Raw genomic sequence first — 18,266 nt, 5'->3', positions numbered from 1 at the left:
ATTTGCTTACATTTTCCAGCCTCGGTATTTCATCCATTACAAACGTATGAGACTGTTATATTAATAATTTACGTCGATGATAGTTTGATAAATCTCGAAATTAAATTGACTTATGGTTGAAACACATTGAACCAAAGGGTACATCAAAATTCGCTCGTTATTTCATTCCATTGGTTTTTCGACAACACAAAATGAAAATGACAATATTTGCGAAATACGATGAACCCATTGGATTTTTTGGTTTGTCATCAGTTACATACAAACAAGCTGCTTGCAATGTAAATAAAGTAAACAATTGAAGTCTGAACAAGGTTTCTATAAGTGTGACAGCTTTGGAATATTTGTGATAGTTTTCGTTGCGTAATGTAAAAAAGGTCTAGTAGGTTAGATCACTAGATTGTGGTTATAATTAATGTTTAACTTCATGTACATTTCACAATACATATTTCTTATTGATGGAGGATTCACATTTCCAAATTCCAGATTAGGTTACTTGAAAATAAGTAAATTTATCAGCATGTATATAACTGAGGAAACAATAAAGTTCAGAAATGCTAACTCTCTTACAGGTGATTAGATTTAGTTATTATTGAGTGATAATGTTTGTATGACTAACAAGCATTTCCAGAGAAGTTGTTTACATTGTCGAAATGAAAACGAATATTTAAGAGCAGATTGTGATCACTATTAGAGAACTACTTTAAGATAAAATCGTCGGTCCTTGTTCAAGCAAGTCTTTCATCTCAAAAAGTTATAATCGTACGTTCAGCACCAGTTTCTATTCTCGAGAAGTTTCTTAATAAATAAATACACAATAAAAAAGACTTTTGATTTCTCAGCAATAATATACACTGTACATAGTTCTTTTTGTAATATAACAATATCATTTACTACACATTCTGGTTAGAGATATGATTCGAAGTCACCAACTCAACAAGTGGGATAAGTGTGTTTTGAAGACAAAATACACGACAAGGTAGAACCGAAAGTATGGATATTTCTGATTGTTTTGAATTCTGTACAGTTTGGTCCTCTGTATTATCCCATGTAAAAGTTATTATATTGGTTTTTCCTGGAATTAAATCGTTGTTGGATAGTCCTTTATCTGGATCATCTTCCTTGACCGTTGCATTGTGTTGCCACTTGAAGACATTTTTCAAAAACTGAATGCATAAATAATAAATTTATTACAATTACTGATACAATAATTTGTTTGAATATAAACATGAATGTGGATCAATATATAATTGAAATAATTAGCTTACCTCTTTGATTTCTGTTTCGATGGTTAAGCCATAAGATGCGATCAAAATTCTGATTTTATTGGCGGACAAATCCATCACAGTACCATTTTCATAAAACGGGCCATAATCCTATTATTTTAGAAAAAGAAGTGACTGTCGGTTAAGCTATCTCAACTATGATTTCTTAAGGTTGGAAAAATATAAACATTCTGGAATGGAAGAAAATAACGAGAAGCATAATGTTTAAGAAAAGTTGCATTGTGGTGAAAGTAATACATACGTTGATAGGCAGACAATTAGTACAATTACCGATCATGTACTTTGTAGGAAAAATCGATTCGTGTGCTAAGTAATTGCTCAATGTATCTGTAGTGAACGAGAACTCAGGTGAGGAAGACCAGCTTATTGTTCATTACAAAGTTACGGAATTCTTTCGTAAAATGTGAAAACGATGTATTAATTCATTTGCAAAACTTCCATCAACTGTCTTTTACATTCTTCATAATTCTTGCCATTCTCAAGTCCTTCATTTTTCCCTTTCTGTTTTCTTCAGTTCAATTTTATCAACCCTCCTTTGTCAAGCATTTCACTACTGATTGATGTTACATACTAGATATGTCGGCAGACAGACTTGAAGTAAATTAATATAAAAAAAGTAAATGTTGCGTGGAAATTAATGAATGAAACGGATTTCAAGTCATGTAATGATATAAACAGTATATGAACACTCACTCTAAGACAAGCTGTAAAAAACAAACGTTGGCTTGCTTCTCCAGCTCGTTTAGCCTTTAGTCGACGATCATTACACCAAGCAACCAGTAAATCTATATCAGAATTCTTAATATCTTTTTGTATTGAATTATTGCTTTGAAAAGATACTTGCAATTCTGGATAAACAGAATTATCACATTCCAATATTCTTGCCATCTGACGATGAGCAAGTAAATCAGCGTATCGTCTAATAGGTGATGTGAAATGTGTATACAATGGTATGCTGAGACCATAGTGCCATGTATAATTTAGCATAGTTCTATTATTTCGTTTTAATATTGATTTAGGATCAAAAGACAGCAGTCGTAAAAAATCATCATCGTATGAGATATTTTCTAACAATTTTTCTTCGTCATAACGTTTGCTAAGTATGTTATACATACTATCCAAATTAAAGTATAGAGCGACCTATAAAAAAACAAAATATTAAAAAAATCATATTTCATCCTGATGCACTTTAAAAAGTCTGCATTTTTGAGAACAATTTCCAAAAACCAACACTAATTGATAAACAATAGTGTCCGCGGACCCACCGAACAGTCACGGGTGTGTAGCTATTGTCAGGGAAGTCTTACTTCCTTAGCGCGACACGGATGGGGTATAAGCCTAGGATAGGTATAAAAACATAATTAAAAACTGCGGGTGCACACAATCTGTAGAATCCTGAGGGAAATGAAGTAAAATCCCATTTTGTCACTGGCTACAGTGGTACGAATTTTCTTATCGCTGCTCCACTGCCTTCACCATAGACTCAAAAGAATGCTGAATTCAACCCAAAACCTCATAGACGCTTCAGTCATCGTTCTAATAAATTATGACATACAAAACTATTCTTGGTCCCCGGCGACCATAGAACTACATTTAACGGTGCTCTTCTTCCTTACGGATGAGACACCTAGGTAAACATACAAAGAGTGGCGCCCTAAGCAAACCACCTGCTCCGGTTTTGGCACCCGGGTTGTATCTCACTTCACACATAAACTAAATGACAGTTACAACCATTTATGCTTTATTCTTCATTTTCATGAATTACATTCACGATGATGTGGTAACATTCGTTTTTATTTTACATAACATCTCTCTTCAACTACCTGCTATTTTTTCAACTCATACAGCACTTATCCTATGGTGTAAATCCTCTCCCATCTAAACCATCTCACTCATCGGTCGAAATAGGAATGATACCAAGAAACAAAAATTCTGAACCGGCCTTTCTGAAACCATGTGTGCCATTCAAACACCACCTTCAACATCGGCAAACTAATACAGATCGAACAACAGATAAGATGAATTATGCCACTAGATAGTGTCAACATCGATGTCCATCAAAGACCTATAGCCAAGACTTTCGTTAAGCACAACAAATTCGCTCGCGATCTGTAGCTTCAAAAAACTTATTTCAAGTGCGTTTGTCCGAGGACACTGGGGCATATTCGTCTGATTTTCATGAGGTTGATGTTGCTCTATGCATGAGAAAAGTGGCCTCTCCGAGTTCAGGAGGCTAGACGTCTTTCTGTGTTTGAATATCGTTCTCTTCGAAATATTGCTGACAGTCAGTGGAAACACTCTAGAAATAATCCACTGCTTCCCCAACCTATGTTCGGACACAGTGAACATGAACCATTTGATGTCACCATCTTCAAACACCGAATTCCCTGGCTTGGACATGTACTACGAATGTTGTCACAGAGAATCCAACATCGTGCACCATATACCGACGCTGAGACTGTTTGGAAAAAGTGGAGAGGTCGACAGTATATCACACGGTGTCGTGGTATGAACAAATGTCGTACACGACTGGCACCTGTCGACCCTTCACAACTCATTAGTTAAGCTCCTAGAAAAAGTGAAACACAATGCTTACAGACATTATCAGATATGGCTCGGAATAGAAACCAGTGGTGAGTCTGTTGTAAACTTCTTTCAATTTCTTCATATAGGTATGAGGAACCTCTATAACTCAAATAATTCATTCAGGTTATATTTTGTCAACTGAACTGCTTCTCCTATTATTATTATTATCATCATCATTTTTCTACTCTTATACACTAATTTCTATCCAGTTTCGTTCTGTTTGATTATAGTCACCTTCTATTCGCGATTTTCCGACAATCTCTTTTATTTTATTGTGCGGTGCATATTTATCTTGGTGTCCAGTTGAACCAATGTGTACGTGTTTAAATGAACATGTGTGAGGTATTTTAAAACGTGATGTCGAATTGAAGTGTACATGTCAGAAGTGTTCTGTTTTTACAAAATGTGAAACAAATATATTCACTTTATATCATTAGTTACACGACAGAAGCACCAAATATAACTTATAAATTGAGGGGTAAAATTACGAGATGCTGAACGAAGAACTTAAATTTACAAGTTTATTTTAGATGTATTCATAGATTATTGGAATTCGCAAATCAGTTTTTAAGAGATTATGTCTTCTTTAATAATAAAGGGAGTATCGATGAAGTTACAACAACAATGTTGAATAATACGTTTGAGAAAAACACTATGGAAAACTCACAGATAGGCGGATATAGGTCATATATGACAAAGAAGACATCAAATTTAAGAGAAACGATTCGTTATAGGAGTTTTTTTCAGCTATACTGTGAGCCAACTTTTTGACAGAACACTGAAAATAATAAAAAAAAATGTAATATTAAACAAAATTTAGAACACTAAAAATAATCTTCAAGTTTATGCGAATGTATACTTCTTTTTCTCAAAATAAACTCAGAGACATGATGATCATTTAGCTCTACATCGATAAATAATGAAGTAAAATATAGGAACATAATCTAATGGTAATTACTCACGGAAAGTGAAAGAGAACTTGAGGAATCGAAGTCAATGTTGTTTAATTTTGCTATTTTTACCTAAGATAAATAAAAATAAACTTGAAAATAAGATATATTCCATAGTGAATAATGTACATGCATAAAGTAAACAAATGCATAACACAATGATCAAAAAACTATTGGATGAACAGTTGTTTTATGTGTAATGAAGGTCAGTAAAAAACGAGGTTTTTTTTGGATTTAGAAAAATTTTTTTTAATACAACCGAAATCTAAAAAAAGTTTCGCTTGACAGTTGTGAATTTCCGTTCGTTCCGAAACAGTACTGAAAAACGCTATAATCAAGATAGGTTAAAGTATTCAACGGAATTGAAGAAGCATACACAACAATCACTGAGTTGATTTCTTCATATAAATAATTGCGTACAACAAAGAGACTACAAGATGGGGGAAAAGTGTCCATAGATGTTTCATCCATCACTGAAGAATTAGTTAGAATTCGAATGCGCTGCTTCCATTGGTATGTCCTCAGACTTACGTTTGATTAATGTAGCTGAATAAGTATAACAATTTCTTCGAAATATACATTCATTCTTCGGCTTAATAAGTATATATATGATATTAATTGTCACGCAATCAATTCTTTTTAATTAAAAGTTGGATAGCGCTCTTCAGCAATAAGTAAAGGATTTCTATGAAAAACCATTAAAATGATTTCTACCAGTTGTTTACTCATAAATCCCATACGAAATATAAACACATCATTTTTCTATTTCACACATTTTAATATATCGTCTGAGAAATGTAAAATTCATTTAAATGAATCACTGTCATTCAAAACAAAACATATTGACACCTTGATTATATCTATGGTAGTGCAGTTTAAAAGAATAGATAGTCCACTTGGTACCTACTAACCGACCGGCTTCTATCTGCGTATTGATTTTTCAAATCAGAATAAATTACTAGTAGATTCCTACGTCCGAGCATATTCGTTGGAACACTTGGGACAGGAAGTCTACGGTTTGTTTCATAGGAATGATATTCATTATAGGAATTCATCTTTTTCAGATGATAATATTTAATAAAAATCGAATTATTACAGAATATATAGAAGTAAAACACAAACGAATTCACCTATCTTATATCACTATATTAAGCAAAAAACTTCCCTATTCCATACTAATATCGACAAATCAGAAAAGATAAGTTAATGATTTTGAGAAAAATTTGTTAGGTTTGAAACAATTAAATTATACGTAATGTAAATGTTTGAATAATAATTTAATATCTTTTTTGCTTATGAAACCCAAAAGTCACAATATAAGATGATGTCTTGTGTGAGTTTATTCGCAATAATTTGTGGATATTTTTTTCAGAAAATGCACCACTAATCCCTGTTTATTTAGCGAATTCCGATAATTATGGATAAAGTTGTAAAACATATACGTTGGGAATCAAATATAAACAAAAGTTAAACAAGAGAAAAATTACGAGCATAAAGTTTTTGAAATTACCAATTGATTAAATCTATTTCTATCCGGTTTCGAATGATTTCGTAGCGTTGCACCCAACCATTTCTGATTATTATTGCCCGTATCAACAGTAATTTCAAAAGGTTGCACACCTTTAAGGCGTTTAATAAAGTTTCCGAATAAAAATCGAGCAACAGATTGATTAGCAACAATCATCCATTCTTCAATTAAATGATGAGCAGGATTACGTACTTTCACAGAGAAACCCTGAGGCCAAAGTGTAGTTGAACTATAAAGTAAGGCATTGAAAATGAGAAATAGCCGAACATTATGCACTTTTAACTAAAATGTATTGATGGCATATATATAATTTATACACTTCTGTTTAATAATGAAATCCCATTTCGATTGAAATATTTTATCAATTGAATATTTTGTAATCTGAAATAGTTCACACACACACATACGGTAAAATGAAGTAAGACAATCTAAGTATTTTCTAAAAGGCACTGTATAACGTTGAAGCTACTCCCAGCTAGTTTTAGGCGTTAGATACAGTATCTTTGAGCTTCACTACCGTAAATATTTGACATAATGACAACATATAACTCTTCAAACACTATTGATGATACATCACATAGACAAACTATCACGAGCAATATCGTTTGAATATTAAATAAAAGTGAAAGCAAGAACCTAACTGCAACATCTACGACAGAAAAGATGAATAAATTTAGAAATAATATTCGAATACACGTATTTTTCTACTAGAAAAAAATCAGAATAAATTAGCTTATGATATATTTATTAGTTAGATAAGTTTCTTCTAGATGACGGATACAAAATGAATAAATATCAACCAATTGGTTGGATCCCCTAGATTTTAACGCGTCTATACTACAACTTCAACACGACAAATAAGCTAAGAAAATGGTGATGAAACAGAAACCACTTTTAAACGGACAAAAAAGGCTGTTCTGGGATATTTACCATTCATTTGTGCGTTTCTCCATTACAGGTAGTGGTTTTGGAAAACTAAAATTCAGTTCTAATTTGTCGAAAGATATAGCGCCATTTTCAATTCGATGACTACGTAGATTTGTTGCTATCTGCATATGAAGAAAAAAATTGTTAAAACATTGCTGTAGATAACATATTTTTAACTAGATAAAATTATCAGCATACAAGCGAAAAGTTACTCAGTGCAAACAAATCAGCCAAATAGTGATTACCAAGATAGAACCTGGTACAAAATTGTAAATAAATTAACTCATTCATCAGGTAATTGGGTATAAGACACAAACACTATAGGTGTAACGGGTGTCAGTAGAACTTGGTACATATGTAGATCGGTTCAAATCGACGCAACGCATTAGCACAGTGGAATAAAATAGTCAAAGGAAATCCCAGAGTAGTGAATATAGAAACAATGCTAGTGGCAATAGAAAATCTTATGCATTCAAAATACGATTTGAGAAAAAAACCAGTTAAATAAATAAAACATTGTAATGTAATTTAAAAACTTTTAATCCTGGGTAAGATAGCAAATATAGATAACAGTTATATCGTAAATATTATCCAAGAACTTAACGAATTCCGACCATAAATAAGTAGTTTCATTTTTGTATACGTAAATTTTTAAAAATTCCTTTATTGATCATGGTACACGACAGACTATGTAACTTTAATTTTCACACTACAGTTTAAGGAAGTCAGGAGTTTTGGTGAGGTTTCATCAGGCTTAACAAATATAAATACAAACACCTAGTAACATTCAAATCTTTACAAACAGGTGGCTTAGTGGATCGGAATCTGTCTATGTTGTGGTTGGGCAACCGAACAATATCATAAGTGTCTTCATAAAAGTGAGGTGGTCTAAAATCAAGGTATATAAGTCTACACTTCGTAAATGAATTAAAGTTAATAAGATTAGATCATAATTTTAATCCAGAGAATAATATTCCTGATAAATATGACAAAAATTATGTCCACTGTCGCAGTTTAGACTAATCACTCCAGCAAAGTATATGAATAATTAAAATTCAAGAAAATCAAACTAGAATATGAAATCACAAATCACCGTTATACACAGAAAACTAGTGGGACTCAAAGTTTTCACATCACCGATTAACACGTAAAATAAAATTTACCGAACAATGAATAAATTAGCTGTTTGTTTGGTCCATCGCACTTCCACGAAATTCGCATATATCTAGATGGCGTGGTGTAAAATCGACGTTACATTCATTTGTTGCCTCACTTTGAATCTTGAATTGGGTATCAGTACTAAATTTTCACCTATCGATTTCACTTTTTTTGTCTAAACTATGTTTTTACTGCTATGGATATTATTACCATTTTCCCTCTTGATAAGTTAGTGTGAAGTTAAACAACTAGGACGAATGAGAAATCGGTCTATTATAGACGGGTCCATCTAGTCCATAAAAATTGTGGTTATACCGAGACAATGCGCACAATTTGCTAATATGCCAACAAAGACTAAAAATTCAGAAAAAGTTATCACAACGGGATAATTCAAATCCATCCTAATAACATTAAACACATGGTGAGGCAGTCAACGGATGGGTATCGGTATTCTTAGATGCGGCATTTATGTGCACTGATTTCTTATCGATTGCTTCTTACCATCTAATAAATTTACTGTAAACCTAAAATTGGGAAATAATGAGAATTATCGTATCATATCCATAACGGGAACCACACTTCAGCTTTCAACCTCGACAATTTCATTTTCGACAACCAAACTTCTATAATCATGAGCAATAAGTTGAAGTATAATTTCACAGGTATTTATTTCAAGTTACACGTGTGATGTTAATTTCAACTAAAAATAACTACTAAGACGACATGACCATCAACTAAGGAGTAGAGACTTGGTAATTTTTTAATTAAGTAAATAGCATTTATATAACTTCATCAAAGGAAATAAATCTGTGAAAAATGAATTATCCGGGACACCAACTAGAAATTATGATATTACAAAAAAGAGGGCACAATAAACTAATTAGAAAAGGGTGAAATTACCAGATGCAGAGAAGACAGACAATTTTGAAGATCTTGAAACGTGAAAGGAGCTTCAGGCTTAGGCAAAAATTCTAATAAACGTGATTTATCTTCGATGGTTGGATTTGACTGTGTCGTTTGGATTATGCTCCAGGCTTCGTCATATGTCAAGCGGCAACGTGAGCGAATTACACTTCGACCAAACCATTCATTGATAATCTGAAATATTTTTTTATTTTTAGGTAGACAACATTGAATATGGGAAAAAATAAAATGAATTTTAAGTAATCAGTCATGTTGCATAATAATAGACTCCGAGAAAACATTATAAGCAGTTTTTTAGGAAAAATGAATCGCATGCATAGTTAGTTCTGGATAAGAATTTGATAGATGTTAGTGAATCGGCTGTGAAAATGTAAAATTGTCCTGACAGTTGTTGTGAATGCCAAATAAGATTATAGACGTATTAGTCCAAATGATATGCTCTTAAATATCTATAACCTATTTCGATAATATAATCCAAATTTAAGGAGAGCAAAAGGTTTCTTGGATGTGTCTGACTAAACTTAAGCTGATTAATTTGAAATAAGTATTGGACAAAATGACTAGGAAGAGAATGTGAAAATAACTATGATTATAATCACTATGTTAAATAGTCTCTTTCAGTTACCTTGATATTTATTTAATTGAACACATCGGTATTGGTACAAGGAAGCACCAAATACATATGCGCCACACAAATCTCACCTGATTTGTGTGGGGGCTGTGGTACTGCCCGGGTGCCCAAACCGAAGCAGGTGGTTTTCTTAGGGGACCACACCTGAAGCCTTCGACCCAAAGGTCTGACCCACAGGGCAGTGGAGCATCGTAAGGAGATGCAGTCCCATGGTAGCCGGTGACGAACGATAGATTTATACGTCATTTGTTCCTGCAGGATACTGGAGCCCATGTGCACCATTGGTTCGGAGTTAGAACTCACCGATTACTCTAGGTGGACTTTCCATTTCCACCAACCCGGTTAAAGCGCCGGACATTAGCTTTTCGTCTTCTCAATTTCATAAACAACACCCCCGCCACGAGAAAGCAGTGAGTAGGACTTCCCTGGCAGAGACTATATACGCGTGGCCATGTGAGAGTATTTCGAGAGGGAGAGCGGACTCTTCCCACTCTCAGCCGTACCAGGGCATGTGGGGGCACCTTGATATTTACACCGATGTGTACTAATTACTAGTGTATTTTGGTTCTATGCGTCAAACTAAAGTATACCAATGAACCATTCTCATCAATTATAGGAGCATCTAATTATTGGAATATTAACGTCATGCAAAATAAATAGATATAACCAAATTATCAATAGGCAGTAGCTGACATTATACATAGAATCCAAAAGTGAACAAAGATAAGAACTTTGTCGTTGTTTAATTAATATGGTCTAATATACCTTATGGTTAAAGGCGGTGAAAATAAACACAATCTAATTCATTATTAACAAGCGAATGACTGTTTACAACATTTTGACCAAGTATCTTTTATACTAATTGAACTATTTTAACAACCCTTTTATTTCGCTATAACGTTTATTACTGAGAATATTTCAACAGCGTTAGCAAGCCATTTCGAAAGTAATCAAAAAAGAATCCTACTAATTTCGGCTGCCCTAATCCACACAGAAGGTTAGTAATCTAGATCCTTTGTTAATTATCAACTAAGACTTTATGTACATAAAAAGTAAAAAGAGATCCTAATTTTCGGAGAAAAATCAGAGCAAGCAGTCCGCTCAAACATGGATGAGATCAGTCCAGTTTGGGTAAAATCAATGAATTCTATGTCAAGTACAATATTAAGCGATCGAAAATAAGATTTTTTTTCAAAGACTAACCTCACCGTTCTCTTTTACTGTTAATAAAATTGAAAAAGCCAATCGATCTTCATTAGGTACAAGACTACATAAATGTTGTGAGAGGATAGGTGGTAACATTGGTATGACCTATTATAAGGGAAAAATAAAATATACTTAAGAGTAGAAGAATATATAATTGTTTGACAAATTCTGTTTACGACAAAACATCAACAATCGAGTCAGATTACATTAACTAGTAGTGTTGAGTGGAAATAATAGTGTTGGATGAAAAAGATTGAAACGAAAAAACAAATTTATGTTCATCCATATAGTTCATTAAATCATACAGTGAAAGACAATCAACAGAATCGAATTCAGCTACTTTAGGGGAGCGAAATACCCAACATGTGAACTTAAGCTTGAATATCCAATAAAAGACAAATAGGCATTGAATGTCAGGGACACAAATAAAATGGTGTCCAAGTTGCATCACTTTATTAGGAACAAGAAGAATATTATTAAAAGTAGTACATAAATCTTAACTGTTAGAGTAGTAAATAACCCATGAAGTGAACAGTTAAGGAGATTTTTCTTTAAAGAATCTGATCAAGCATAATTTAACATGCACTGTACATTAAACGACAACACATAGCTGTGTCAATCTGATGTCAATGAGTGATGAAAATAAATTCAGTGCTATTTCGGATATCACTAAGCTATCTGAAACATATAAAGCGTCAAAGAGTGAAACACACTGGAAACAAGAGTAACACTACAAGAAGGTAAACGAATCAACACAAAAATACAAACGTAATTGGACGAAATCGGTAAGTCGTGGTGACAATATATCATACAATACGTAGATCATAAAAATGTTTAAACATAAAATAAGTCATTGAAAATTGGAAAATAGTGTAGCACAAGACAAAACAATCAGAGAATAAATGGAAAAATTGTGAAAGAAAATCAACAATACCATCGGAGAATAATAAAGTAAATTCATTTCCCATATTGGTGAGTTAAAAAAATATATAAATGGTCGCTGAAATTATGAAAAATTGGCTTACTTTCTGAACCAGATAAACGGAAGTAGTCCTATCTGCAGCTCTCTTATCTAATGGACTATTAGGATAAACAAAGTATGATACATCTGCAATGTGGATCCCAACTTCATATAAGCCTAAAATACGAATGAAATAAGAGTGTAAATCTATTACTGACTATAAGATAAAACATGAAAAATATATATTATGCGTTACAACTAGTTTAAATATACAGTGATGTGCTATGCTTGAAGATATAAAGAGATCACTAAAAATCCGTGAGCGTAACGAAGGATCAGTAACACAACGACACGACAGCTAAAATATTCCAGTGTGTTCCAGCCCCGCTGACTAGAGAGAAATCCAAGACCAGAAGAGAGAAATTCCACAAGCAGAGAGAAGCACGGACAACAACAACATCGTTCTCTTCGAAATACTGCGCAAAAATTCGCTCGCGATCTGTAGCTTCAAAAAACTTATTTCAAGTGCGTTTGTCCGAGGACACTGGGGCATATTCGTCTGATTTTCATGAGGTTGATGTTGCTCTATGCATGAGAAAAGTGGCCTCTCCGAGTTCAGGAGGCTAGACGTCTTTCTGTGTTTGAATATCGTTCTCTTCGAAATATTGCTGACAGTCAGTGGAAACACTCTAGAAATAATCCACTGCTTCCCCAACCTATGTTCGGACACAGTGAACATGAACCATTTGATGTCACCATCTTCAAACACCGAATTCCCTGGCTTGGACATGTACTACGAATGTTGTCACAGAGAATCCAACATCGTGCACCATATACCGACGCTGAGACTGTTTGGAAAAAGTGGAGAGGTCGACAGTATATCACACGGTGTCGTGGTATGAACAAATGTCGTACACGACTGGCACCTGTCGACCCTTCACAACTCATTAGTTAAGCTCCTAGAAAAAGTGAAACACAATGCTTACAGACATTATCAGATATGGCTCGGAATAGAAACCAGTGGTGAGTCTGTTGTAAACTTCTTTCAATTTCTTCATATAGGTATGAGGAACCTCTATAACTCAAATAATTCATTCAGGTTATATTTTGTCAACTGAACTGCTTCTCCTATTATTATTATTATCATCATCATTTTTCTACTCTTATACACTAATTTCTATCCAGTTTCGTTCTGTTTGATTATAGTCACCTTCTATTCGCGATTTTCCGACAATCTCTTTTATTTTATTGTGCGGTGCATATTTATCTTGGTGTCCAGTTGAACCAATGTGTATGTGTTTAAATAAATGCACAAATAAAATATGCATTAGAGAACAATAAATGTGGTTTTTACTGAATAGAATAGAGCACACAGGCCTAGTAAAGAAGTATACTTTTACATTGTTTTCGAAGGCAAGGAAATATTTTTAGAAAAAGTAACATAAGATGATTTATTCTTGTAAAGTCACATTATATTAGAGTGACTAAATGTTAAGATGATCTCAAGTTAGATAAATTTTTCTATCAATCACATAAATCATTAATTTATTTGAAGTGAATCTCATATTTACAAGCGATATTCACAATTATCATTGATTATTAAGAGTGTGTTAAATTCGTTTAGGATCAGACACATTTATAAGTGGAAAGAGCTTTGTTTATATTAAATGCTAATAATCTTACCATTTTTCAATCGAGTGATATGTAATGCATCATCGAAATCTTTCGCATCTTTTGGATCAATGGTGACAATACAATGAGAACGGAAATCTTTCCTTCTTTTATACTCTGTTTCGGGTATTTGAAACTCTTGTGGGCTAGTCGGCAGACCTTGTAAATCCTAAAATAGGAAGATGTAAAACATCAACAGTACGTGATCTAAAGGATTTATAATGATATTATATTAGGGGGATAATCAAGTTTTGAAAAGTGAATCATTTTGAACAATTAACTTACCTCTGGTGTGAATTGATCGTCAGTAATTCCATGTTCTAAAAGAATATTTACAGTTGCTTTTTCCAGTTCATTCAAATTTCCGAAATTTTGTTCAATTACCCTGTAAATAATTTAATTTTTGCGCACACATAAAAATCATAAGGTCAACGGAAGTGAGTTTATTTAATTTAGAATTCTGGATGAAATTATGCGTTTTTAATATCTGAACAAAACAACGACATTCTAAATATGTTCTGTGACACTTAAGTAGGTGGGCACCATTACTACTACCACTAAACCGATTCATATGCACTAATTATACAATCTAATTGAAAAAAATAATGTCATAAATCAATACTACTTCAGGATATAATTAAGAGAGAGTAAAACTTGTAACGATGCAGAATTACCACTATCTTTCTTTAATGAAGCATGAATGAAGTTGAGGAAAAAAGAAATTGAACAGTTATTCATCGTTCAAACAACATAAATCATTAAATTATAGATGATATTTACATATTTTCAATTGATTTTTGAGGATTAATTTTAAAAGTTGAATAAAAGACAACATACAACTAAATACACAATACAATATATGGATGGTGAAATTTTTACATTGTTAATAAATATTTACTTGGAAATGAAAGGAATAATTTAAAATGGTAAAGTAATATTTGTTTGAACTACCCTAACAGTACACTACTTATCTTACAAATTATGTTCTTTTATAATAATAAATAGGTCACTCTTTGCGCAACTCTAAAACAACAAGATGCTGGAAATGCATGCCAATGGATGTAACATTCATGATTAACTAAGGATAGTAGAAACTGGAACACATAATCCTTATGGAAAATGAAACTTTACTTAGTGAACCCTTAGATTCTCTAAAAGGGTCGTTAGAAAGTGTCAAAAAACAGAGCGATTTCCCGAATAGATGACATGAAATCAAATGACAATGAAAATGTCAATTTAAAAAAATACTTTTCAATGTAAATGAACGTCATCGCAGAATATCCATGAACTAAAATTTGAAATGACAGTGTTATTTAAGAACGAACCGAATACTGTCAATGGGTCAATCATCCAACCAAGAGAACTTACTACTACCAATGTTACACTCCCTGTGTAAAAGTATGGGGATTACTATAGTGATGACGTGAGAAAGGAAACTTTGTCAAACAAAAAACGAATTACATGATAAACTAGCTTGATTAAATGACATTAAATTAAACAAACTCCTTACCCAAGAGGATATTTTGAGTTTTCGAACCATTTTGTAATTCGACACACATAACTACTTTTTAATCCAAGTTGATGATCCTTTAGTGCATCTGTACAAACATAAAAAGTGGTTTTTTTCAAAATTAATACATGACATGTAAATGGATTCAGGTTAAAAGAAATGTCTGCTGCAAGCTGGAATACAAATTTTAATTGTGACAAAATACTACTTCATTGTATGGGAAATAAAATTACTAATCAATAGTTGAAAAATGAAGCGATCTCCGGAGTTAAACTTTCTAACTTTATATATCGAAATTCTGTTCCGAAAGAAACTTTTTATATCCATCTACCATTAAGAGATGAATTTAACGGTACGGTTTTAAGGCAGAGATTGAAAGCAGCCATCGGAAAAACATATGCTGCTAAACTGGTTATGATTGAAAAAACTAAGTCCATGATTCCAAATAGACGTGAAAAATGCACGGACGATTACGTTACATCCCTCTGCATTTACCAGTTTACATGTTTGTGCGGACACACATACATAGGGAGAAGTAATCGAACAATGCAATCAAGGGTTATAGAACATGTGCCTAGATTGTCTCAAAACCAGTTGATGTAAAATGCTCCGAATAACGTGGATAGTAGAAAACCATGTTCATCTATTGCAAAACACACAAGTGAAACAGGACACAAAATTAACATCAATGCAGCATAGAAAATGTTGTATGGAAATTGTCAAAGACGAATTCCCAGGTTACTTGGAGCCTTGGTTATTCGTAAATTTACCCCCCCCCTATGTGTACAAAACCAATTTGTCGTAACCTTAAATTCACCCTGATAATCATTCAGTCATTTTATGGCCCAGGGTAATGCGACAACTTCCTATTCTTTTTATACGATGTTAATTTTCTCTCTCCTTTATTACTTTGTTCGCATGAACCTTCATTTAATTGACCTTTCAACTCCGTTCTCTCATTTTTCTATTAAAATTAGTGTTATCTAAGTACATGTGAATGATTAAGCAGAAATATTAAGGAACATGAATTATAATTTGAACAAGTGAATAATTTACGCAAAATATTTAAAATCTATCTTATGAAACTGTGGAAAATATTGTACCCAATCAGCGTTGAACAGAAGCATCTTAGAAAGCGAAGTCATGTGCCACACTTCTGATTAGATAATTACCCATATGTTGCTACAATATTAAGTATGGTTTCAAAGATTTTCAGAAGCCCAAGGTCATCTGAAATACTATAGACACCCTCGATTTTCTGTGAGTAAACTAACCTTAGAGTAAAGCGTAGTTTGCACATTCTGTGCCTTTTCTTTTGTGCTTAAGTTGCCGAGTAAATTTAGCCGGTGATTATTCGAGTGTTCAGTTAGAAGAATTACCAGAAACCGTATGACAACCAGAAGTGGAAGATTAAGGTTTTTATTTGTAAATTGAAATTACACAACTAAATACCAGTCATAGCCATTTAAAATATACACCTATGATTCCGGAAATTATTTCCAGATATTATTAACTACAAAAATCATTTTGATCACTATATTTATTGCAAAGGTTTAAGCATTCTTGTTGTTATACTTTAGAGACAATCAAATAAGCTTTGATCTGTATATGAACTAATAGGATGAATTTCACGATATTGTCTGCATTTACAACAAGTAAATTCATACATAATATCAACTGAACTAGTAATGTGTATCACGAACAATGCTAAGGTTGAATAAAACGTTTAAAGCTGAAACAGTAAGTTGTTTGTTAAGGTTATATAATATCATAAACTGGACACTTGCTTATTCCGAACTACATTTCCTACGTTTAGCTTAACAGTTTCGTAGATTTTGACTTAACGTTTTATAATTCTCAGCATTTTGATTTCCTGTCTTGAAGTGAAGATCGGTGGTAAATTCGATCGAAATACATTAACAAATTTTAAATTCACCACAACTGGCCGATCATCGTGAATAATGTTACGGCTATTTATGTGATTAAATTAGGGTACCGGTTTCTGCATTATTGTGAGAAGTGAAATGCTAGTATAACGAATAAACAAGCAGGACGAAACACATTACTTGGATATCATCGTTTGCCATCATTAAGATTACATTGCATTTCAGTCTCAACTGCGGTTAACAAGCAACTGAATAAATTAAAATGCATCATCATAGGATTCATGCTTTTAGACATATATCAACGTATCAAATTTTTTATTTAGGTTCAAAAAGCCACTACAAATCAGTCTTATTAGCCAAACTACTGCTAATATAATAGACATTTACAAAAGATAGTGCTAGCAAGTAAATGAGTGACAATATAAGTCATACAGTAAATTATAATTTGTAAAATACAACCAGCTTACCCGAAGGGACAGTAGATGGATCTATGTGAACTAGTGGATGATTACTGGAAGAAGGGAGAAGAACACACGAGTAATCTCCGTGCTTTTGTGAAAATTCAGAACTACGATTTAAAATACTTGGGTAAAAAGCAAGACAACCCAAAATTTTCTGATTAGCTGGATTTGATTTCAAAATTTTTCTAACTACACCTGTACGAACTAAATTAGGATTTGGCAAAGAACACAATGCACTTGGTATACAAGACAGATCTAAATTCTTAATTGTGTCCAATAATTTAGTATCGCTAATATTTTGAGAGTTTTCTATCACATAACTAATAGAGTAGAACCAAGATTTTTTAAATTCTATGGATGTAGATGGTGTTTGGTCTGCCAATATTGGTGATTCACTAGCAACAACTGCTTCAAGTGAAGTAGAACCAACAGCTGAATCCAATACAGAACTTTCATCCGTAGACTGAATTACATCTGAAATAACCATCTCACTATCTGAAATATCTTTTTCTGGAGATTCTAAATTTTCAATACCAGTTAACTACAAGAAAAAAATGAATAGACAGGGCGAAATTTATAATAAA

At 32.9% G+C, this 18,266-nt stretch overlaps 1 protein-coding gene across 1 annotated transcript in view; it reads right to left on the bottom strand.

Annotated features, from left to right (window-relative positions):
* Window positions 1–825: 825 nt before the first annotated feature.
* The window catches only part of DIS3L2_1 (DIS3-like exonuclease 2), a 54,387-nt gene continuing 36,946 nt past the window's right edge, over window positions 826–18,266 (bottom strand). Inside the window, exons 18-31 of the mRNA XM_051209061.1 lie at window positions 17,689–18,223; window positions 15,336–15,423; window positions 14,111–14,210; window positions 13,838–13,994; window positions 12,219–12,331; window positions 11,191–11,298; window positions 9,333–9,530; window positions 7,278–7,396; window positions 6,330–6,576; window positions 4,832–4,891; window positions 4,537–4,647; window positions 1,977–2,423; window positions 1,266–1,373; window positions 826–1,163 (exon numbers count right to left, since the gene is read on the bottom strand). Coding sequence (XP_051074483.1) covers window positions 891–1,163; window positions 1,266–1,373; window positions 1,977–2,423; window positions 4,537–4,647; window positions 4,832–4,891; window positions 6,330–6,576; window positions 7,278–7,396; window positions 9,333–9,530; window positions 11,191–11,298; window positions 12,219–12,331; window positions 13,838–13,994; window positions 14,111–14,210; window positions 15,336–15,423; window positions 17,689–18,223 — 2,664 coding nt within the window. The 3' untranslated portion in view covers window positions 826–890. The remainder of the gene's footprint in view (window positions 1,164–1,265; window positions 1,374–1,976; window positions 2,424–4,536; window positions 4,648–4,831; window positions 4,892–6,329; window positions 6,577–7,277; window positions 7,397–9,332; window positions 9,531–11,190; window positions 11,299–12,218; window positions 12,332–13,837; window positions 13,995–14,110; window positions 14,211–15,335; window positions 15,424–17,688; window positions 18,224–18,266) is intronic.

The sequence above is a fragment of the Schistosoma haematobium genome, chromosome 1 (genome assembly GCF_000699445.3).
Source record: "Schistosoma haematobium chromosome 1, whole genome shotgun sequence".
NCBI classification, from domain to species: Eukaryota; Metazoa; Platyhelminthes; class Trematoda; order Strigeidida; family Schistosomatidae; genus Schistosoma; species Schistosoma haematobium.
Note: the sequence above shows the minus strand (reverse complement) of the source record. Positions and strands in the feature narration are given on the sequence as shown.